This window comes from Fistularia commersonii, chromosome 1 (assembly GCF_037954325.1).
Source record: "Fistularia commersonii isolate RoL2024-O1a breed Wild chromosome 1, RoL_Fcom_v1.0, whole genome shotgun sequence".
NCBI classification, from domain to species: Eukaryota; Metazoa; Chordata; class Actinopteri; order Syngnathiformes; family Fistulariidae; genus Fistularia; species Fistularia commersonii.
In genome coordinates, this window is record NC_141284.1 from 23,059,482 (window position 1) to 23,084,047 (window position 24,566).

A 24,566-nucleotide genomic window follows, 5' to 3' on the forward strand; every position below is an offset into this window, starting at 1 on the left:
CATCAGTCATGTAGGGCGGTAGTAGGGATGGATGGACGCACACACACACACACACACAGTATAACTCAATGTAGACCGTTTACACCGGGTTTAGCACTACCCCATGGTACATCATATACAGAGACTAGTTTAGTTCATTGAGTACCTTCATGTGTACATGACGTTTTACAAATTTATATTTTTTTTTTAATTTATTATACGCTTTGCTCGTGTATTAAAAACATGTACCGGTATATAACTACTGTAGTGTGACATATGGAATGGCTTCTTCCAGTTGCAAAAGTACTGGCTTTAGTGTCACACAATGTAATTTCCATACACAACCACCTGACTCGAGGGGGAACGGAAAGCAAATAATTTTGAATTTTGTTTGTAGGTTTTGTTACAAAAAGGTTACACTTTACACTAGCCTTTTTGTAGTAGCAGGGCAGCAAATTGGTTCTATTAATACACATCTTCAGCTAGCTATCCTTCTCCATTCACACCACCATCCAACACAACTACAACACCGAGCCAAACATAAGAGATGGAAAGCAGCTGTTTCCACTGGTGGGTGCGTCCAGGAGGACAGCACAGCTGTGACTCGGAAACCAATCACAAGCAACCAAGAGAAGAAACACCCTCTCCATATGCGATGTTGATTTCACTCCTTACATTTGGCCAAAAGACAGGTGATACAGAATACAGAACACAATAACTTTAAATAAAAATTTACTTTTTATTTTTAAAATAAATGCATTCTTTAGTCAGAAACCAGCACAGCAACATGCACTGCTGCTCCTGACACTGGAGGCAAAAACAGAGAGAAACAGGGGGAAAAAACAGACTGGGCTTAGTTTTTTCCTAACTGTTCTTTTTTGCTGATTGGACTCCAGCTCCAGACAATGTGGGTCTCCTTCATGTGGACAATATTTAATGAAATACTTCAGTTGTGACGAAGCCAAACAATAATGTGCAGTATTTTAGGAAGGATCTGAAACAAACTCATATTTGCACATACAGTGTCACTGTCGGTTCAAAGATTTAAAAATGCAACAGAGGGCCACAAACGGACAGACGGCTAGATGTGAAGGAAAGAAGACATTGAACAAATGAATGCTGAAATGCAAGAATAAAGCAGCATGTTGAAAAGGCATAGGTATTCATATTTAAGGAAAAAAAAAATATGTACGCAACAAACATTTTAATCAAACCTGGAGTTTGAGACTAGTATTATCTTCATATATATTCATATTAATCTTCATCTAACCACACCATCTGCAGGCACATTTCTGAATACAACAGATGTTGACAGATGGCTTCCTCTCATTTCTAAAAAGAAAAAAAAATGAGCACCCTCAAAGCAGAAAAAAACTGTACAATTCTATAAAACCTGTGTTTTTACATTAGTTACAAAACAATAATACTTCATTTACTGATCCTTCATACTGAGGACACAGGAAAAAAAAAGTTTGCATATTCATTCTTCAAACTGTGAACTTCTGCTGGTGTGTAATGATAACATAATACTTTATGGTGCAAGTGGGGAAAAACAAAGTATGGAGAGGGTAATAGCAGTGATACAAAGGATTATCAATAGCATCCGTTCTCTGTAGTGTGCATGCAAACAGACATGAAGGCCTGCAAATTAAAGGATTCAAATGCAACACTTGGCAACTTGAAACCCTGGAAAAGCAGCCATAAATAAAAGTTGAAGAATATTAATGCACACTAATAAGCAGTGTTCAAAAATTTGGGAAAAAATACATATATATTTAATGGACACATGCTAAAAATAACTACATAACCTTATGTTAAGTGGTTAAATGAAAAATTTGCGAACCCCACAAACATCTTAGATAGACATGACCTTCTTTTCAAACCATTTTTAACTAGTTTTTTTTTGGCCGTTTCCACACCTATATTTGCTCTGGCTTCAATTAGATGAGGGCTCGTAAACTTGGGAGCATTATCCCCTTCAGGCAGTTTGTTTTCACAAAGAAATCACCAAGTCAACAAGAATGTAGGGAAATGTTCATGCTGTTCTGTCAGATGCAATCGATGTGGACGCGTGACAGATTACAGCATATCGCCAACATTTATGTGCATCTCACTTTTACTCAAATTTGCTTTGCTGTGGTTTTCCACGGTTAAACTAAAGCAGGGGGAATTTACACTTAAACCACACAGGAAAGGCATCAAAGTTAGTTTGAAACCAGTCTGAAAACAGAATTTTATCGAGAACTTAGTCCAGTTTATATAGCCTACATGCAAGTGGGACGAGTGTGATTGGTGAGTTTACAACTGCCAAAAAAAAACTTCAAAGAGGAAAACGTGCTGGAGATTGATTCAACTGAACCAGAAAACAATGGCTATGGAAACAGCCCAAGATACAATGTGACATTAGAAACCTCTCAGTTAAACGTACCCTGAAAAGACAAACAAAACAAAACACTACCAATAATTGTTCATTTCAGGAACATAAAATAAAGTAAATTACTTATTCAGATAGATGTGAATGTCTGCAGCATGTCAGTTGGACAGTCCTTAGACTCATGATCTGTAGTGTCTTTTTGCCATTCAATAGAGCGACTCCACTAACATGCACTGTGGACAGAACCTGATTAGACACCACAAGGAAATATGGAAAAAAAAATAGGTAAAGTATACAACAGCTTATTTCATGAGCAGGGCTTTAAATTGTTGAAGTGCTTACACATGACTCAAATCTCAATAACGAACAGGATGGACATACAGTTACTCCTTATCAGACCCTCTGATTATGATGACAGTTAAAGGATAAATAGATAAAACTGTGACTATGAGTGGTACATATACTGAAAAACCTAACATGTTGATATCAGCTCCTTTAGTCCAGTTCTAAAAAAGATGAAGATACCAGTGAGGAATAGGGGGAAATAAAGATCTTTGGGTGGGTGTTTGATTGCTTTTAAAGGGGTTGTCATGGACGCAAGTCGATGGCCATCAGTCCAGGGGACGAGGAGGGAAACAGACAAGCTCCCTGGTTTAGTAGCAGGCTTCTGCCACACCACAGGAGTTAGGTTCAAAGTTCATCTGGACTGCCTTCACCAGCAAATTAGTGTTGTAGCAAATTACTTCATTAGCATTAAATGCAATACAAACAATAAAAACTATGTCAACCAATGGCAAAAGCGGCACTGTTCTGAAGTCTTCAGAACAGCCCCTATCAATTAAAAAGACAGAGAAAGAGTACAACAAAATAAAAACCATACAATAGAATCCCCACCCCCACCCCATCCCTGTCTCACCCATCCTGGCCCCTGGTCGACGATCATTGACCACTGGCAGTCTGAGGGAGTTCACACCCAGCCACTGGTCAGCTTATAGAACATCTCTTCATCTAGAGACTCGTTCTGGTCCTTGGCACGTGTGGACAGGAAGATGTAGCCCCCGATGAATTCATGGACTACCTTACAGTCCACTTCGGCACAGATGAAAGACAGACTGGGCTCATCTGCAAATTCCACCGTCACCTAAGAACACAGAGCACGGCTGTTACGGTCGATATGAATGATAGTATAATGGATGCTTATGTATAGGATTTGGTTTCTAAGGCTGTATTTACATCCTGTTCATGGTGAGGCCCCTGTGCAATCCCGTCATTAGAATCTTCACATTTTCAATCACACACAACCCTCAAGACCAAAACTATACAGTCTCTTCTCTAAAATGTGAGACATGCTAGGACTCCTTTATCCTGCTAATACCTTCATTATGTCTATCTGATGTGTCTCATTGTGATAAGGAACTAGAATTCCGTCACTTGAATGATTTAGTGTGAAAGGCGGCCAATCTGTGGCATTAAAAGGTGCTTCCTACCATCTTGATCTCCCAGTTGACGTTCCACTGTTTCATATTGCTGAAGCGCCATGTCTTTATAGCATCTCCAGTGTTGGCGTCCATACGGATCAAGCGATTATAAGTAATACCGATCAGCTCCTCACGCTTTCCACCTTGGAATCTGCAGAGAATTACAGGACCATCCTGTGAGCAGAGTTGCCTCTGTCTGAATGTGCAACAGTATGAACGAAAATACATCAACTAAAATCAGCTGAAACAAATCCTACTTGGCCAGGAAATGAGTGATCCCAAACTCCGGAAGCGACTGCCATGCCTGGATGAAGCGCATCTTGGCCTCAATGAGACTCATCTGAGCCACATTTTGGTGGGCTTCAAGGATCCGAGCTGAAATCTACGAAAAAAAAAATATGTGCTCAGTTTTTTGTTTTTTTTTTTTTTGGTATAATGACCTCATCATTTGAGTCCCAACTGACAGTCAGCAGGACATTCTCCAACTGTCAAAAAATTATTCCACCACCAAAATGTAATCACCCAATGCATACAAAGCCACACAAACCCAATAAAGAAACACACCATGGCCTTCTCCATGAAGCACACAATGTTGGTTAAGAAGAGAAAAAGGGTTGTCAATAAGAGTCTATGTAACAAGGCTAGCACACATACAGTATAGACTAATATGATCTTGTATGTCTCAAGAAGGGCTGGAAAAGGTTAATGAGTCAAAGGAAGCTTCCAACCTATGCAAGTATGCATGCATGGATCTGCTATATGGTGCCAAAGTCAATTTTGGATCTTTAATGCCAAAATTCTCAAGCACTTTAACTAGATGAGCAGAGAACCATAAACACAAAAGACAATTCTGTCATCTAAAGATTCTAATTTACTGCTGGTCTTTTACTGGGGTGTAATAATAAATGTAGTTTGGTCAACTTGTTCTTGTTTGTGTACTAAATATAATAATACCTTACAAAAGTAATTGTTCTCAGTTAATTTAAAGGTCCCTTCAGTTCTACAAATTTTCAAAAAACACGCCTCAATCTGATTTTCAGTTATTTTACAGGAACAAAGTTTACATGATAGAACAGTAATAATAATTGGTCATTGTTTTCCAAGATTTTTCAGGTCCTGCAAAAAATCTGGATTAAAATAGTTGCCATTAACAAGCATGGAGGAAAGAGTCTGCTAAAACCGATTGTACTCTGACGGCTTGAGATGCCTTCACTTAGGTACTCATCCCTGGTTTTCATAATACAAAGACATAAACTAAAATTTCAAAGTAGCTCTCATTAATTATCATTGTGATCTTTCCCTCAATATCTAGAGTTAATTTTGAATGCATAGAATATGTTTAATAAGTTTAAACAAAATATAACAATATCATAGCACATTCATTTAACAAATACATTAGTGTTTTGAAGAATAATCTTGATATTTAGCTGTTAAATCCTACAGATACAATTAAAATACACCAGCATATTCAAAATATACCACTGAATGGTTGTCTTATGGTCCCCTGGAATGGTGTTAGATCTATTGACAAACTAGGACTATCAGGGAAATACTATATTCACAACTGACAATCAGACAACACTACATCGTACTACTAGCTCTTGTAACATGATGCATCCCAGAAACACATAGTGGTCAGAGTTTCCACATTCATGCATGTTTCTAAAATGTGAAGGCACCTACATCGTAACTTACCAAGTCCCTGACCAAGCCTTGCTGAAGAGAGGAGGGGGGGTGGGCACAGAAATATAAAGAGATGCACACAAAGGGAGAAAAAAAAAATAGAACAAGCAAGTATGATCAATGTTGAAAGGGGTTGTTTAAGAATCAGCAGCTACGCTCATGCACTGTTCTGTGTTTACAAAAGTCCAACAAGTTGAGTAAAATGTCTGTACAGTTTTGAAATCAAGACACTTCTTGGGGTAAAGCTGAGCAGATGATTTGTATGGCCTACATGTAGATTCAAATGATCATTTTATATGCATCAAGACGAAGATATACATTCACTGAGTGACCGTTCATGCGGTAACTTGTTACATAACTACCAGTAAAGACTTTTGTGTCTGATTCACTGAAGCCGATCTAAACCTGGAGCACTTGATGAAGTTTTAAGCCAATCAGTAAAATGTTTATAATTTGTGGCAATGTGACAGATAATCATGGCCCACCCCTCAAAGTCTGAAAGGATATGAGGAAGTAAGGCTGTGTAAGGTGCTGATTGACAGGTCTGACAGGCATCAAGTCTGTTTGGAAATGACATCGGAAATGTTCAAATCAACAACCAACAATTAAGCTCATATGTCCCAGTAAGGACACTGTATAAATTTCATTACAAATGTTTTCTGAAAAGGATTGGACATTAGATACATAAGCTGTCAACAGGCATCAGGACTCTTGTTTCTTAGATGATGTTTTGGAAAATTTCTCAGCCAATTCATTTCATGTCATACTGTCAATAGATATATGGAAAAAAAATGTATGCATAGGAAAGCTGCCATTTTTGGTTCTGCGCATATTCAAACTTTCCTCTGGAAGTAGTGGACATTTTATTGCCTAGTCTCATTACTTTATTTTTTTTTTTAAATTTCCTAATGTTTACTCCCAGGCCACTGATTTGTCCATTACTCAACAAAGCCCTTCCCCCTGAGATTTTTCCTGCCCTTAGCAATAATTTTGAGCAACTCCCCTATGAGCCACAAGATGGCGATATAAACCAGATAGCGTATGTTAGACTTCAAGAAGTAAAACTACCATATCCCCAAATCCCTTGATTTGGTTTATCATTTGTTTGCTCTCATGTTAATGCATAGGTTTGGCCTAGAACTGCACTGGTGCAGAAATTGTTTAAATTCTTGTGAATGTATAGGTTGGAAACGCAAGCATGAAAATCTCCTCAGGCCAGTCTGGCAACAGGAAGTCCAGTTTAAGGGGGATGGGGAGTGGTCACAGCTGACAGAGCTCTTCCCAGACAGTTTTCCCGCGCTGCATTCTTAGCCACGGCTCATTTCCTGGTTCCCCACGCCCACTACGTGAGTACACATATGAATGAACACATACAAATGTAGGGTGTATACACTTGATTGCTAACACGATTTTACATTGTACCTAAGGAGAACTCTATCTGAGATGGTTTGTGAGCAAGATTGAAACTTGGCCTCAAAGAACTACAGATCTAATAAAAATACTCTGCTGGGCTAATAGTCCTTTTTAACGTAATTCAAGCAAGCTATTTTTACCACAGCTAGATAACCGGTAAAGGCCTCGAAGGCCTTCCGTCCATCAAATCTGCCCAAGAACTTTAATGTATTACAATATTCAACACAGTAAGAATATTGTGAATGAGATGGCAAAATATCTGATCGACAAACATAATCCTTATTTAAAAAAAATCCTATTAATAGGGTTTCAAATTGGGCAAATTTGTAGTTTTTAATTTTGGTTAAACTATTTGGTACAGTCTATGATTTTCATTATCGCTTAATCCCTTTCTGACAGGCCGAAATGACAGGTGTGCTTTGTCGAAAAAACCTGGATCACATATATATATGAATAAAAGGAACCTCAATTTAGGTGTGACTAACACAATAAGATTGACAAACGATGGATTAGTTTATCTGTATGATGTGGCTTGTTTTTTCCCCACTGCCTTACCCAAACTGTATTGAAGTAATTTCCTGACAGATCGTCAATGTGTGATACAGATGGAAGTGAAACCATATGATAAATCTATTAGGTTCTTTTGTTGTAAACACACACACACACACACACACACACACACACACACACACACACACACACACACACACACACACACACACACACACACACACACACACACACACACACACACACACACACACACACACACACACACACACACACGTCTGAGTAATCACTGACTGTACCACCACCCTTCGACCCCTAGCAACACTCTTTTCAATACACTTTTCTACTTCAAAGTAAATAAAGTCAGATTGACTGAGTGACTATGCTCGAAGGAGACAACCCCACCTTTACTCACACATCCAGCTAACACAGCTATGGCAGCCGTGTACTCAGCTGTTCCAATGTACACACACCAAAGTAATACTTACATGTAAATCCATGGCTACTTAGTGTTTTCATAGTATCAACAAGGTAACTAATTCATTCTTTGTGTTTAAATATGACACCTGATAATTAAGATACATGTCTGTGGTTTGCTTATATAGTTCAGCCACGGTCAGTAATTAAGTTAGACTGGACACATATTACAGAGAAACTATTGATATCTCTACCTTTCAAATGTGGCTTACACATACAAAGGTATAGGAGCAAAGATGTTGTTGAGGGTATGACAAGGGGAGCTCTACTCGAGCATACAATAAGACTTTTTGATGTCTGCTGTCCTAGTTTCACCCCAGATAAAAGGGGATGAGGAAAACAAATAGATGAAGAAAAGTAAAGGGGTGAAAAAAAGGCTGCATTCCACAGCAAGACAACCCTGATGCCAAGAGGTGGCCATCTGGGAAGCATCAAATGCTATTCCATTAAACTTTACAGATCAAACAAATAAATATCCTTTGCAAAATACACATTAGACCAGACAGCAATCTTCTTCCGGTGTCATCTTGAGTAAGTACACTTCACCTTGAATTCTGTTTTCAGTCAGAGTTTATAACAGCAGTATGGACACAAACAAGCTTTTTCCTCCATGACTAACCTGCTTATTTTTGTATTTTTTCAGATAGCGCGGGGACACAAGGCATTCTGGGTTGATATCCGTAGTAATGGGTTCGATGAACTGGGGGTCCGGGTTCATGTGCTGCATCTTTAGGAAGGACAAAATGTTCTGGACCTCCAGGTTGTATGAACTATCTGCCATGGTCTTCCCTTTGGAGGCCAAACGGCATGCAGCCATCCAGTGGGCGTACTGTTTCTCCTGGGGTAGAAAACAAAAGGCTAACATTAAAAAACAAGCCTCTCTGGATATTTGTTGAGAGCATTATTCCTGTAGCTCTAAATTTTGCCTTACTGTGTCACACCGGAGCCAAATTTCATTCATGCCATCAGCCACAGGGATTAGCAACTTGATGTTGAATTTCTGACCCGAAATATTGACATCTGGAGTTACCTCACAACCTACATAAGGAAGTGACATTGCAAAGTGGAAGAAACAGTCAAAGGTTAGAATCAGGCTTATGACAGCAGAAGGAAAAACATTGTTCTTGGAAGGTTTCAATGACATTTTTTATATGTTTGCACCTCTGAGATTCATTTGATGAGCAGGTGTCCCATGTGCCTCCTCTTTGCTCTTATAACAGGAAATTGTGATGTCTTTGAATGTACACCAATACTGCTTGTAGCCCTTCAGCGTCAGTTTCTTGGGTCTGAAACACATAACGAAAAAACATCAGATTTAATAGCCTCATCAAATCATAACACTTTAAGACGCTCCCAACCCCACCTACAGGAGCCAATGCAGTTTTTTTTTTAGCCCAATAGATAATACAAAACATGCAGCAGGCAGCAGATTTCCTATCAATCCAAACAATGTTAGCATTTGGGAAAAAAATATAAAATAAAATAAAAATAAAACACACACACACACAAACTCATAATTATATAGACAAGCAAACAGTTGCCACATTCCTTCTAGATATAGAAAATAAACGCTAGTTCTGTGGAATTGACTGGCTACAGACTTACTTGAAGACTTTGACATAATCCGCTAATTCGGGAATGGATGTGATATCACCCTGTGAAAAGAGAGGAAAAAAAAACAAAACAAAATATTAGTTATATAAGGCCATGGTTAAACATATGGGGGCTCAATGAAGCCATTTTTGCTGACCGTGTTAAATTGTCATAGACCTCTGTCCTTGCTCTAATTCAGGCAAAAGCATCATTAAAAATGGCAGTTCACACTTCCTGAATTTGTCATTACAGTGCTCGGGGTCGGTCTACGTTGCTTTTTAAAAGCAATTGATGAAAAGAAACCAATCAAAAAAGACAAATGACATTATTGAATTGTTGCAATTGAAAAAGTTATATCAGCTGAAATACATCACAGTGGTCACACCAATGTGTTGGATGTCTTTCCTCCTTCCAATGTAATCTCCAGGTCTGACAGGGCTGCATCCACTTCATCGACCTCCTTCTCACTGTTATTCATGTGGTTGTCTGAAGACATGATTGACAGCTTGTTGATGTGATACTGGGGAAGAAAAAGGGGATGGTTTCGAAGTGTTGTTGCATTTGGTTTAATACGTTTCAAAGCCTTTGTCATCTATACCATGTCTTGCACAATTTGGAGACAAAAAGCAAAACAAACACAAAACAGCACATCAAGTTATTGCTCTTCACAAATCTGAAATACAGTATATAGGACATAGTCATTTTATTTCTTTCACATCTTTATCTAATTGAAATTCTTGCCTTCTGGTACCCTCCAGAGAACGATTGTTTTCTCATCACAGTACTTTTAAATGTTGCAACATATTCAAATGTCAATGTTTTCATCAGATGGGGATATTTGCTAGTCTAACATCTTTCTCCTGAGTTTCCAGATTTCAATTGGACTTAAAACACTCGACCAAATGAAAGCCTGCGTGTGGCATCCAGATCAAGACAAGTAAAGTTCTACTTAAGAAGGTGCTACAACAACAAAAAACCATTGGCTGATTGAACATGCATGATTTCAAATGACTAGTGATGTTGATTCACTGGCAAATGTGAGTGGTATTGTGTGGACACAACATTCTCAACACTGTTTGTTGTAGGACAAGCCACACATTTGTATTTACTCACAACATTGTGAGAGTGAGCAAAGACAATAAGTATTGACAAGGATTTAAGGTTATGGATAGAGGGACAACATTTTCATATCCACCTGTTCCATTGGTTTGAAAGGTTCTAGGATTATCTAGACATGAGGAAGAACCAGGGGTACTGACCTGCTGTCAATTAACTAAATGAGGCAGGTAAACTTCACTGATGGGAAAAGCTTTAATTCTTTCAATTACATCCTGCAGAAATAAGGCCATGGCTACTCAGCAATGAAAAAGTTTCATAGGACAAGCAGTAGCTCATCCATTTAAGATTCTAAAACAATCAACCCTAACCTTGATGAGTCCCACCTGGCTTTCTGTTGCTTGTATGGCCACTTTGTGAAGATGGTCTGTAAGAATTCACATGCCTTTCCACATGGTGGTATTTGGTTTGACAGTGACATCCTTGTGTAGTTCACCATCAAAAAGGGCATTCAGGCCTTTTAGTGATAGAGCAGCTGCTTTACTAAGTTTCTACTGGATGCAAACTGACCATCTTCCATGAAAAATAGACTTGTTGTGTATTTATGTTGATGATGATGTAGCTGGATGCTGCTCAAATATGTCCTCGGGTTTCAGCTGAGAACAGAAACATCCTCTAGAATAAAACGACGGTCTCTTAAGACAGTGGTGCAAACAGAAGGTGCCGTTATCCTTCTGGATCATAGAAATCTCACTAAGCAGCTCAGGAGGGACAAAGAACTGGCTTCCTCATCTGTTTAGCTTTTGGAGACTTGCCAACAAAATTTTTTACAACATCCGCCTGGCAATAAGATGTTGAGCCTCGCAGCTGCATGCTTTGCACACATCTAATGTACAATGATCAAGGAAAGATGACAGCGGGGGTTCAACATTTCACAAAATGGTAAGTAAGTTCATCACTCCCCCCTAGTATTAGCAAGGTAGATGGAGCCTCCTTCTCCTCCGAAGTGGACAGCAGGAGTTTCAAGGCAAGTGACCCACCATCATTGCCTATCTTACCCCGACACTGAGTGAGGGATTTCTTCATATATGAAGGAACTTCATATATAAACTGTAACTTTAAGTGTAGCAGGAACAGATATTTTGGTATCCCTTGGTTCTCAAGCATTATAAGCCCCAGCCCTAAATTTTCTATATGTGTGGGGACACTGATTAGTTTATCCAGCTAATGGAGAAAATGAGTGCTGAACATAATTTTTCCACTGGCACGAGGGAGAAAAGAAACACTTCTTCTCTGTCCAATAGCTTAATTTTGCGCTGTGCCTACCTTTCACTTGTAATTATTCCCATCTGGCATAATGCCAGAATCAGCTTGCTGAAATCATCAACATCTGATAGAATTATTGTTATTTCATGCCAAACTATCCATAGAATAGTAAGGCTGACAATCACAAAATTGAATATAAATGTACAACTGGGGGAAAAACAGCACAAGTTGTGATCTCAAGTCTCTCTGGATATTAGCTTAAATTATTGCTTCAATTGTGAACAGACATCTTTGACAAACAAAAGGAGGTCTTTTAATTTCGACTAAAACCAAGCTATTCTTTGAAATAGAACAAAAGTCCCATACCCTTCAAGAGGGGGTATCCATTTGTCACAGTATATCCTTTCTGGAAGGAAATGCAGGCAGCTTTCCCATAGTGACACAAAAACGATATAAAAGAACTGTGTTCTCTAAATGGAATCACCTGTAAAGCTTTCTATGGCTTTATCTTAGTCTGTGTCATATACTTAATGCCCCCTGTTGACTGTCACCCAATGGCCAATCCCCACAATGCATTTAAAAATAAAACTTCCTGAGGCAATTAGAGATATAAAAGCAGAGTTGAGGGATATGTGAGGTTCAAGTGATTAGAAAATGAGAAGCAAAAGGCTCTTTCCAAGACAATTTATTCCACCTCCTCTCCATCTTTTGACAGGCATTTAAAAATGCAGTGCAAGGGAACTCAAGGGAATTCATCTTGAAATGAGTTATATATATATATACAATGATGTCCCAAGTACCCTGACTCATAAGTTAAGTCAGTTACTATTTTCCACTCCTGATTATCTAACTTAAATGTGCTGTCAAAACAAGCTGTTCAGATGATTGCATGCAAACATATCCACCAACCTACTGAATGTGGACAACAACTACTCTTTATTTAGACGCTAACATCCACATTCTTTAGCTTACTCCCCTTTGCCCAGCTGCACTTATCTGTGACACCTTAGCCAAACTTCTGAGCATATGCTGTGTGCTGAAATATAGCAGCTATTGAACCGCTAAAAGACAGTGGCAGAGCAGATATTAGTCTTAACACCTAATTGGATTAACATCTCTTCTTGAGAAGTGTAACAAGAAACCAGTTAAATATAGTCACTGTTGGAAGGAAAATTCATAGCACCTATGCATGTAAGACAGTGTTTAGAGGTATGTGAGCAGGTCTATGAGATGGTGTTGCTTGGGTGGGTGGTCTGGGACAGGGTACATCATCCTGTGGCTGAGATACTCTAAAATTACCCTGGGGGTGAGGATAGGGTGGCGTCCTTAGGTCTTGGCGTACACAGTTTACGAGTGTCAGAAATAGCGAGGGCAACACCCCAAGTTTTCATGAAGGCAACCTTAGGGGGCAAAAGGGTCTCACATCTGTATATCACTTTCATCATTCCCAGAACGCTCAGTGTATCTCACAAGAAGAGAAAGCATCTCAAATGTCACAAGTGTCCCTTTGGCTCTGCATGTGTAGTTTTAGTGAACAGTATTCTGGCTGCAGAAAATAGCCGTCAAGCTAAAATAATTGAATGGACGGTCAAGTACTCCATCTCAAAATAACCAATTAAGCAGTGTAATATCTCAGTAGCTTTCTGCTAACAGTCATGTGTTTACTCATGATGATTCTCTATCTTTAAAGGCTTGATTTCTATTTTTGTTTTGAAACTACATCTTGAGAAACCATGGATAACAATAGCTCTTAAAGTATAGTGACTATTAGTGGTTTATAATGCTGCCAATAATGCCAATAATGCTGATAGAGTGAAAGGACAGTACCTAAAACTATTACATGAGGCATGTGATAATATCATTTTGAAATCATTCTTCCATGGTAAGGTTTTTAGTATGTACAGTATGCAGCAAAAAGACTGGCAGCCAAATGGTTCAGCTCTGGGCTTGAAGCCCATGGAATTCATTATCTTGAGAAACAGAGGACGATGTGCACTATATGCAATGAAAAAGGGGACTAGCTCGACAAATTTCAGACCCTGACAAAGCAGTGCTAAAACAGGATACCAATTACTCACTCATGGAAGGCTGGCCAATGTCTAAGAATATATCTTTAGCGTTACGGTCTGATCATTTACATTTTGCTCAGACGCTACAGTATAATAAAACCCATGTATCCTACTTACCTGCAAGGCTGCAAACATCATCATTTCCTCCTCTGTGCACTCAATCTCTTCCAGCAGAATTGCCCACTTGGCCTGTTCATAGAGTTGGTTCACTCGGATGGCATCATACTGTGGAGCAATTGATCATAGCAAGTTAAACACAAATATTGAAAAGATTTGAACCACCGAAGTCATGAAACATTACAACTGGCTTTCTGATACAAGGGCATAACATCAAAAATGACTGTATAAACTGTAAAATATTTAGATGATAAGGATTTGTTTGCAGGATTTACCTTTGGATTGAGGTCAAAGAAACTGTGGTATTTGAACCTTAGCAGCAGCACTTCATTCTCCTTTACATCCTGCTCCATCAGAGACCTGGATGAGTCCAGCCACCTATAAAGCCATGACATAACATTTGGTCAAACATTTCTTGGTAAGTACCGGTAATTTCACCTGTAGGCCTAAAGCATCCTCAAACTCTACCAAAGAAAATGTAACAAAACTAAATGAACTATATCTCACCCTTGATTTATCTTGGCTTTGTCCAGGAGAGACTGAGGCTTATAGAGTTTGACCAAGATGTCTGGGGAGGAGATTGTCTGGCTGACCGCTAAGATGCTGGGATTGCCTTCGGAAAGAGGGCTGTCGCCAAACCAAGCTGAAGTAGGCGACAGTGGACTGCCGTCTCTGGAGTCATAGGTGGGTGTCATAGTCTTGCTGTACAAACCTGGACTTGAATAGATGCTTCCTGACAGAAAAAAATAAAAGCAAAAAAAATGTTAGAGCTCTGATGTTTGTTAATGAAACATTTCATCAGTCCTTCATGAAATAGTGAGTGATGAAGTACACATCCATATAAATTTTCATCAAACAAAGCATCAGAGGAAAAAAGAGTGAACACATTGAGCTCAGCCAAGCTAGCTAGCGTTCAACACTGCTATTACTGGCCCAAAAATAATGGGTGAGTGGCTAAAACTTCCAGGCAATACTGATGTGAATTTGCATGCAGATGAGGTCAAATACAATTAGGGATATCCACTTACTCACACCTGAAAAACTGGGAGAATAGACACCACACAGCAAACTACAGCACAATTTGCTACAAAGAAGAGACTGAAGGCACAATACGGAAGGAAGATCGATGAACAATTGAATGCAATGCTGCATTGCATGCAATGATGGATAAAAAAAATTCCAACAAACTTTTAAATATAATGATTAAGTCATTTGCTTGTTGATGTTTGTGTTTCTTTGCGCTTTCATTATTCAGCGGGACTGAATTTCAATACCAATACAGGCAAGCAACCAATTTCCTGTGGGCTGTCCTTGAGGAACATTCAGCCCAAGTACTCCTTCATTCCTGCTCTTCTCTTGCAGGGCCTAGGTCAAGAAGCAACACTGGCTCAACCACCAAAACCCTTCTGAAATCAGGAAGTGGGCTTCATTTGTGTTTGTGAGTGTGCAGGCACATATTTGTGTTTGTAAGCTGAGGTCATGTGAAGAGGGTAAAGGCTCCGGTCATCCACTTCTTATGGAAAAGGGTGCTATTCATTGGTCCCTTAACTGCTTTTCCCTAATGCTGATTTAACCAGGTCATAGAGAGTACCGCCATCTCTCATAGGGTCTCTTCTGGAATTTAAATACCTCTGGAGACTATGTACAAGAGAAAAACTGGCAGGCCATTTAAAAACAGTACGAAGCCTCCATCCTGTTTACTGACTCTCAAACACAAGCAAAGACACAAAGAATGTTAGCACACTGACTCCCACACATTCAGAAACGCAGGGAGCTAGACCACCATAAAGTATTACAGCCAAAGATGAACCCAAAGTAAGTTAGCAGTGGTATGTCTTTGTTCTTTTTTTACAAGCATATTCTATATGGAATAATGGGTCCAGGCTCAGTAAGTAGGATCACTGTTCTGTCAAACAGAAAAAAAAAACTATATAGCATGTAATATTCCTCTTGACCACATCCTCTTGACCCCTCCAACTAAATGAATAAAACTGCATCAGACTTCCTGCTAAGCAGCAAGCATGCACGACTATAATGGCTAACTGAGCTTTCAGAAAGTGATTTAAGATACAGTCTAATTTGAGGCAAAGTCTTTATCATGTGGCCACCCAAGTCAGCTGACTATGTCTGGAAAAATCAGGTGACTCGGCTGACAGTCCTGAAGGTTACAGATGCCATGTGACCTCAAAACTCCAGCTGTGAGAGTGAGGGGCATGGCAGGGAGGGAATTGGAGACAATGTTTGAGGAAGCACAGCTTAAAAGTATAGGACAGAGGAAAAGAAAAGCTTACCTTTCACAGGTCCGATGTGAACAATCTCAGAGGCTAGGATGAAAAGAGAATGGGTGAGGGAAAGAGGCCGAAAAGGATAAGAGAAAAGGAAGAAAAGCATAGGACTGGGAACAAACATCTATTGGACAGATTTAAGTAACTAGGAACTCAAAGGACAGCATGAAACAGGAGAGAAGAAAAAAGTTGGCAAGCACAAGAAAAAAGGGATCCATGGCATTTCCACTACCACTGCCAAAATGACTCAATTTACCCTCTTTGTGGAGAGAGATCAACCTAGCATGACTAGTGAGGTTCTGTTGTTTCCAGCCACCCATTCACAATCATCCAGTATGCATGACTGATTGAAAACCCAGGCAAGGCGTTGGTCAATGTGACCCAGCCCAGTATGCATTACTGCCGCACAAAAATAAGTACTGACTACCAAGATAGGCCATTCTGCTATGAGGTAGGATAATTAGGTACAAGAGTCACTTTGAAATGTGGTGAGCAACGTCTGACTCAATGAACTGGCTTCAAAGCCTAAATCATGTCCTGTATCTGAGACAAAAGATGAGTATTATGAGTTTCCATTGAAATTACTAATTCTGTGGAGCAGGAAAAAGTAGTATCAAAAATGGAACTTTTGAAAATGGGGATGTACCATAACTACCATCTTTCAAGTAGGAATGTTGTTCAAGGATTTAAGTGTTAACTATTTAGAAAATATTGGCTTCCGAGGCTTGGACAGATCTTGATGTATAGCATTTTATACACATATACAAGTGTGTATATATATTTATATGACTAGCTACTGGAACATTGTCCCCTGGCGGGCCTGGGAATGCTTCAGGATTCCCCTAGATCCTAGATGAGCTGGATGAAGCAACCAGGGAGAGGGAAGTCTGCTTAGGCTGCTGCCTAATGACCCAATCCCAGATACAATGGCAGAAAATGGCTATGTGCACACACAAACGTGTGTGTGTGTGTGTGTGTGTGTCTGTGTGTATATATATATATATATATATATATATATATATATTTTTTATTTTTTTTTCATATATATATATATATATGTGTGTAAGAAAAATAAAAAATATTATTGTATCCTCCGCATCATTATTATTTTTATTGTATTCTCCCTGTTCTCACAATTTAACCAATTGCTTGAAAAAAAAAAAAATTCATCAAGTCATTGGGAGGAAATATTGGTAGAAAAAAAATCATTTGTCAACATGTCATCAGTTCATAATTGTATACTGATATAAAGTTAGGTTCCTCTCTCTCTCTCCCTCTCTCGCCCTTTCCTTCTCCCTCTCCTTCTCCCTCTCCTTCTCCCTCTCCTTCTCCCTCTCCTTCTCCCTCTCCTTCTCCCTCTCCTTCTCCCTCTCCTTCTCCCCAGAGGACGAAAAAAAAGAGATTGCTTGTGAGCTGATTGCATCCCGGCCTCTTTACAAGGCCTTGTGATTTCAATCAGGAGATCTGGGCTAAAGGGTCAGTCCTTCCCCGCATGGGACCGAATGAAGCCTTTCAAATTTAGCATGTGATCTGATAAGAATGATTTGGTTGACCATGACAGTCAATAGACTTTGCACATTTTTTTTCAAATTGTCTTTTACCACCTTATGGTGTTCCTGAAATTACCCATGGGGAATGAATGATGTACACCCTTGAGGAAATAATTGATGTAGCATTGGGTGTATTTGTCATGTGTTGTGCACATATCTCTGACAGAATTCTAAAGACTTTTCTACACTTAATTACATTCATATATCGGGGCATACAGGATAAAATTAGATGCATTGACCTATAATAAGTAAATCCTTACATTACCAGAACTGTTTTTGATACTTGGTGGCTTACTTCAACATTCTTTCCACTTGCAAGGACTAACATATTAACATGAGGCTAAGTCTTAAGAACCTGCAAATAGACCAGAGAAGACACTCAAAAGCATAGAATAAGTCTGGTTTATGCTGAGTCTGACAGTCGCAGGACCTGTTGTTTTCTCTTCCTCTGTGCTCACTTGGTTGTAATTCTTCCATCACTAGTGGAAGGAGGGAGTAGTGTAGCCTGGTTTGGGTTTAAAATGGCAGCATGACCAGCTATGTGTGGAATCTCAACCATTCTTGATTCTCCTTGCCAAGGAACTGGGAGTAACGGCTGAAGAGACTACGCAGGCTTCAATCTCACACGTTCATATTTGGTCACTAGAAGCAGGGTGCAGACATCAGGAGGCATCGAAGTGGTTTTCATACACAAAATAACAACTCCAGACACAAAAAAGGACAGAGGATGTTCCACTGGATCCAGTGAAACCTGTTTTACAGTCAATAATCTTTCACAATTAAATGTAGAAAGTGTAATAGAATATAACCAACTGAACCCAATACATAGAGCTTGGCTTATAACATGAACTTAAATTGAAAAAACAAATTTCAAAATCACCAAGACAAGGGGGGGATAGGCCTTTGCTTTGAAAACAACTAAAGGCAATCTCTCAAACTTTCAAACTATAGAAGCTAATTTGCACTGATTAAGCTTGGACTGGCAGACAAAAAAATATTTAACTTTCAGGACAATGGACTATTTCCTTTTTTCATGAGTCTAACACAGCACAATAGTTTCCGCCTGAATCCTCTTCAATACCCTTCAAAGCAACGTCTCAGATGGCAAGTGAGGTCAATAGCCAGTCATCACAGTTCACCACAGGAGCAAAATATTATTTAACTATCCTTTGTAAATAGGTGTCTCCAAACTTAAACCTCCGTCATGATTTTTATTGGCTCACCAGTTCCAGGGGTTAACAGAGGCCCCTCGAGCTCCAGATCATCATCTTCAGTCTCCTCCAACTTTTTCTTCTTCTTCTTGGGATCACGTGGCTTGCGCAGAAGAGACAACTCCTCTGGGTGGCGGATGTCTGGAGGAAGTGAGTGCCAGATTAAATTTTGTTTGGTATCATTGGTATAACTCTGGATAGAAAACACACACAAATAATGAAACTGACTTCAGACCGTACTGACTAAATATAAAACTCCATTACTCATCGCAATACACACAAGCATTGTACAGTATAACCTGCACTATGGTTGAGTAGAGGGTTGCAAAGAAAGCTTGTATTGATGACTAATGAGATGCAGTAGGGGCAGGGAGAGAGAAGATGGGAAAGAATTGTAGACAGCTGTGCACACGAGCAGTGGAAAATTGCAAATCCCTCTTCTCAGGGCCCCAACAAATCTTGCTTTACATGTAATCCCCAAATGAGACAGGCCAAGCAAAACCTCAGACCCCCTCTTACGTTCCACCATTCAAAGATTCCTCTCACACACTCACACTAAGCAAATGAGGATTTTGTGCCTCTCAAAAAGTATCAGAACTGAAATTTTAAAAAGACAATTTGCCTTTGAAGGAGATCATCTACAGTCAAGGCCATGGGACCGTCGCACAACAGCAGCATTTGAATTTGAATACTGGCTGGGAATGGCTGAAATGGTGGAGATGAGGTGGCTTCGACAAATATGCATCTGGATTTGTTTTTACTTAACAATTTTAAATAAAAGAATATGAGATTTTTATTGTCAGTTTTTGCATTTTCATTTGCAAGTTCATATGCTATCTCTTTTTCAAACAGTAAATTATAAAAAAGGTCAGTGAATAGGGGACTTTGGTTTGCTGTTATCTGTCTAGCTCGATCATTTAACAGAAAGAACACTTCTTGGCTTGGTTGGAGAACTTGTTTGATTTGTGTAACTAAAGCAAAAGCATTCCAGGAGTTTTAAAAACTACCAGATGGGATCTCTCCTCTCTCTTACGGCCTCCTCCTCCTTCGTTCTTGCTTAACTGTAGCAATGAAGCACAATCACTGTGCCCTTATACAGCCATGTGAGTTGCAGGCGTGCTGCTGCGCTTTAGCCCTACTGTGCTGGGAGAAAGAGGCAATACACACATTGAAGTGTGCATTGAACTGTCTATACTTTCTTCTGGCGAACGAGTGACAGGTAGCATTCCACTTTAAAGTAACCAGCTATTTTCACATATCAAATTCTAACAGGAGAATTGCTGATGATATTTGCCTCTGTGGTATTGTTAAAGAACTAAAAGACAGTCTATGATGTGAATACAATTAAGTCAAGCAAGAACAAAGCAAAAAACAATATTAAAAGCCTTTCTTAAACTACTGTACATGACCACCAAAAGGAGGGAGAGAGTAGATGTGGTAGACAAATTGAACACTCCTATTTCCTCCATCATCACTTTGATTAAAATAACTATAAATGTTGGGATTAAGCTCATTGTCTCCTCTTTACAAAAATCGGAAAAAATAAAAATAGAAGATTAAGATGGCTGAAATCCCAAATGGAGAAAGCACTCTGCTTATATTTTTCAAAGAGGCTAACTTTACTGTCAATTTCTGCTGACAGACACAGGAAAGTGTTGAATTATGTGTTCATAAAGTTCAGGCTCATGATTTGGGAGCAAAAAATTGCGCCTACACTCACCACATAGTTGTGGCCATTGCCAGGAGGAGGAGGAAGGGTTGTTACAGTACTCACAAAAGCTCAGTTTATTTTTGGCTGCAGGAATGACACCTAGAAAATACGACTGGATCTGCCATCCTGCAGATCTGACAGTGACAGCGTAGTCACTGTTGTAGTCAATATGACCTTGAGGTAGCTTGAAGCAGCTGTGATTGCAACATCTTTTCGTAGGAGCACATGACTGGCAAACTTGAATAAAACTATCTACGGAGGAACGACACCCTCACGGTTATAAAGTACAATCATGAAGCTCTTATGCCAACACAAATGACTTAAGACCCCACATGGACAGTAAAATAAAAGCAATTTTTTTCTCCCTCTTAAGTCACCCACTTTCTTCATCTGCACCCAGAGGTATTCCTTGGGCAGCTAAGCTGCATAATCAATACTTGATAAATCAGGAATTTTGCCAGGGAAGTGTACATTAAACATTTGCTCAGCAAATAAAGCAAGGTCTGAAATAAAGTCAGTGGAAAGGTCAGAAGAGAATCATGACAATGGAGATGGTTTTGCACTGTGGGTCCTTTCTTTCACCTAACAGTCCAATTATAGAGAGGAGATCATTTTAATACTTCCATCATCATAAGAAAAACAGCCATCACTGAACTCAAAGCATTCTTAGGAGCATTACATGTTCTATTATTGAACAGGAAGGTACAAAATGCTAAAGGGACACTCCAAAAGGATAAATTCCGAAACACTGGAGTTGGAGCTGAGGCCACGCCACTCTGCTTGTGTTATGACAACAAGACCAGCCAACTCAGCCAAGTGAAGCAGATCATAAGCTGATGGGCCATAAATTTGTTATATCAAAACGATGAAGCAACAGAGCCAGAAAATGAAGGTTTCTGGAGAACAAAGTGTTCTAACTAAACATCTGTCTGCAGTATAATTCTGGACTGTCCAGTCCCTTTTGTAATCTTTCATTTCCATATTTGGTTCACCATATAGTAATGTTTGCACGGCAAATAACTTTACTTTAAATACATTTATAGTCGAGGTATCTGTATTCTCCAGAAAATGTTACTCGGTCTCAGTTCTCAAAGACACTAGCAAAGGGATTCACACAAAAACACCATACAGAGCTTAAGTGAAACTGCCTGACTCTTGTTACCCTGAAGAGGTGCTCTGCTGAGAAAAGCAGCCTCATTTTGTCCCACCTCAGGGTCCTCGTCCAGTCATGTGTTAGTGGGGAATACTGCATTTTGCATGCTAGCTCATAAGAAGAGTTGAAATATGTCCTCTCAGAGGGAAGAGCAGTATGTGTTTCTAATGTTTGGAAATGGCTGCAGTTAATCTAGAAAGGACAAGTTGATGTCTGAATATCTCTTTACAGCTGCAAAAGATTGAAGGGGATTTGGAGTCCTTTTTATAATAGAAGAATAAATTCAACTTTTGTATTTTATTAAGTATTTAGATTTTCTACACTGTTTTAACTGGCACTGAAACACAACAAATACCTGAATCGACACATTCTTTGTCTAGATTGTGCACATAGCTTAACTGGAAATTCCCAAAGCTGTTGACAAAGTTCAAAAAATGTCATCTCACAACTAAAGTAGCACATTTGTCATCCGTTATTTCCTACTTTTAAGTAAGCAACACAGGACCGGATGTAAGAGCTTCCAAGCACATTTAAAGGTCAAACAGGAGTGGAAGCAGGCAGCTCTGTGTATTACTGAATGCCAACATTTTCGCTGAGTTGTCTCCGCTCTGAGCTGGCCCTCGCTGTCTGTTTAAGGCTGTGGGACAAGGGTGCCACCATTCTTCTTCTGAGCTTCTTTTATACCTTTGACTGAAGGTGCTGCTGTAATTTGACCACGAATTCGCTCCTACTTGTCAAGAGTGAGTTTTGCTGAGGGCTCCTAAGTTTAGATTCATGATGTTGGGAAAAGGAAAAATAAGATGTAAAAAAGTCACTGTAATATCTGTTTTTCTATGATATATAAATGACAAAAAGAGAGGATGTTTCCTTTGAACAATGCAGTCTGTTAACATACTGATGTCGAGAATTTATTCAGAACTGTAGAATCCACAATTGCATAACAGCAAATCATTAATGTTAATTAAGTTTGTCCTCTTTGAAAATTGCCTTTCTTGACAATGCATAAATAAAAAAGTTTGATGTAAGAAGTGGAAGGACAGCGAAAAGTGAAAAGTGTACAGAATAATGAAATAATTAATAATTATCACTCAATAGTAAATTCAAAAGATGCAATGATGAAACTAGCTAAATATTAAATACGCTCAAATATCTATTTGAAAACGGAAATGGCTTCTCTGTGAATGAGTGTACATGTCAGGCCATAAGCCCCTTTAAAATCATTGTTGTGTGAAAAAGCAATGGTCTCAATGATGACTTACTCATACTAAAAAAATGCCCTCTCTCTTTTCCAGTATGTCTGCCCCTCCCCTTCTGATGTCTGGAGCTAGGGCCAGTTGGACAGACTAGATCTCCTGTCCCCTCTGATTTTCTATGCTGTACAGCTCACAGAGTCAGCACAAAATACGCACAGGAAATTGTAAAACCAAAAGTTACCAGAACAAAACTGAAATGTTTCCAAGTCAAACAAGCTGTATGGCAGCTATGTCACAGTTTCAATGAAGAACAATACCAAATCATAGCTTTTAAGTTTTGCTTTCTGCAGTGGCGTGGATGAAAATTAAGTAGCCCTTCAAACTGAGATGTCTTTAAGAGCATTCAATGACTTGGCACATGTCAAGTCAGCCATAAACATTTTTTCCTGACATTTTGTGGAGCTAAAATGGATTTTTTACAGAAGCAGCAGACACATTTCTAGTCTGTCCACGGCAAGAGGGGAAAAAAAAACAAAAATAAAACCAAAACAAAAACAAAAACATAAAACTATAGACCAGTTTATCCCTCTTCTCATTGTCACAACTTTCAAAAACAGCCTCTTCTTAAAACATTGAATCTTTGTAATTTGTCATTTTTCATTTCACATAAGGGAAAAGTTCTCCATTCCTGCCTTATCAAAAAAGATGAAGAAAAAGACAACATGGGTTTGTTAAAGCCAATAAAACCAGGGAGGCTGTTGTATAGCTCGTTTCTAGTAAACGTTTGAGTGACAAAGTCAACAGGTGTGCTATGGCCCTCACTGATAAATAGAATATGGGTGCACGTTCTGCAACGTTGCAGTTCCAAGTGGAGACAGTAATTTGGGGTTGAGGAGAAGCATGTGTAAGCAGGTTAGAGATCACTGGAGTTCAGTGAATGATCTTTAATACTTCCCATAGCACAGTATGGTGCTATTGATGGAAAATTATCATTTATGACCATGGCCTGTGAACAACTTGCAACAGTAAATTCAGTTCATGTCATCATTTTAACAAGATACTAGTTTATTTTATCACCTTTCAAAGTAAAACTATGACATAAAACAATCAATTTTTCTCCTGAGAAGCTGAAGTTATTTACATTTGCGTATCTTTGTGTGTACCAATGTTTTTGGTCTGAGATGGATTTATAATCTCTGTTTACTAAACATTACTGCAGGACAGAGGGAGTGCTGGTTCCAAGAGCACGACCCCAGAACAAACAGTGGATGACTTGCTGTTTCTGACAAGCAAGATTCAGGGTATGTTTTACGAGCACACGAGCCGTAAAAGTAAACAAACAAAATAAGCAGCTTTTTGGCTAATCCAAATAGTTTCTTATTAAATTTCAAAAAATAATATTACAGGGAAATATATTACATCTACCAGAGTCAATAACTTCAGTACAG

General features: G+C 39.1%; 1 protein-coding gene across 4 annotated transcripts in view; it reads right to left on the reverse strand.

The window, feature by feature from the left end:
- Nucleotides 1-715: 715 nt before the first annotated feature.
- The window catches only part of fermt2 (FERM domain containing kindlin 2), a 39,919-nt gene continuing 16,068 nt past the window's right edge, over nucleotides 716-24,566 (reverse strand). Inside the window, exons 4-17 of one of the 4 annotated variants that reach the window (XM_086155140.1) lie at nucleotides 19,074-19,202; nucleotides 16,307-16,339; nucleotides 14,523-14,748; nucleotides 14,291-14,393; nucleotides 14,016-14,123; nucleotides 9,893-10,027; nucleotides 9,520-9,569; nucleotides 9,076-9,200; nucleotides 8,846-8,952; nucleotides 8,534-8,752; nucleotides 5,527-5,547; nucleotides 4,089-4,213; nucleotides 3,841-3,982; nucleotides 716-3,494 (exon numbers count right to left, since the gene is read on the reverse strand). In XM_086155140.1, the coding sequence (XP_086011266.1) occupies nucleotides 3,321-3,494; nucleotides 3,841-3,982; nucleotides 4,089-4,213; nucleotides 5,527-5,547; nucleotides 8,534-8,752; nucleotides 8,846-8,952; nucleotides 9,076-9,200; nucleotides 9,520-9,569; nucleotides 9,893-10,027; nucleotides 14,016-14,123; nucleotides 14,291-14,393; nucleotides 14,523-14,748; nucleotides 16,307-16,339; nucleotides 19,074-19,202 (1,697 nt within the window). In that variant the 3' untranslated portion in view covers nucleotides 716-3,320. The remainder of the gene's footprint in view (nucleotides 3,495-3,840; nucleotides 3,983-4,088; nucleotides 4,214-5,526; nucleotides 5,548-8,533; nucleotides 8,753-8,845; nucleotides 8,953-9,075; nucleotides 9,201-9,519; nucleotides 9,570-9,892; nucleotides 10,028-14,015; nucleotides 14,124-14,290; nucleotides 14,394-14,522; nucleotides 14,749-16,306; nucleotides 16,340-19,073; nucleotides 19,203-24,566) is intronic. The other 3 variants (XM_086155159.1, XM_086155150.1, XM_086155168.1) reach the window with 3 other exon arrangements.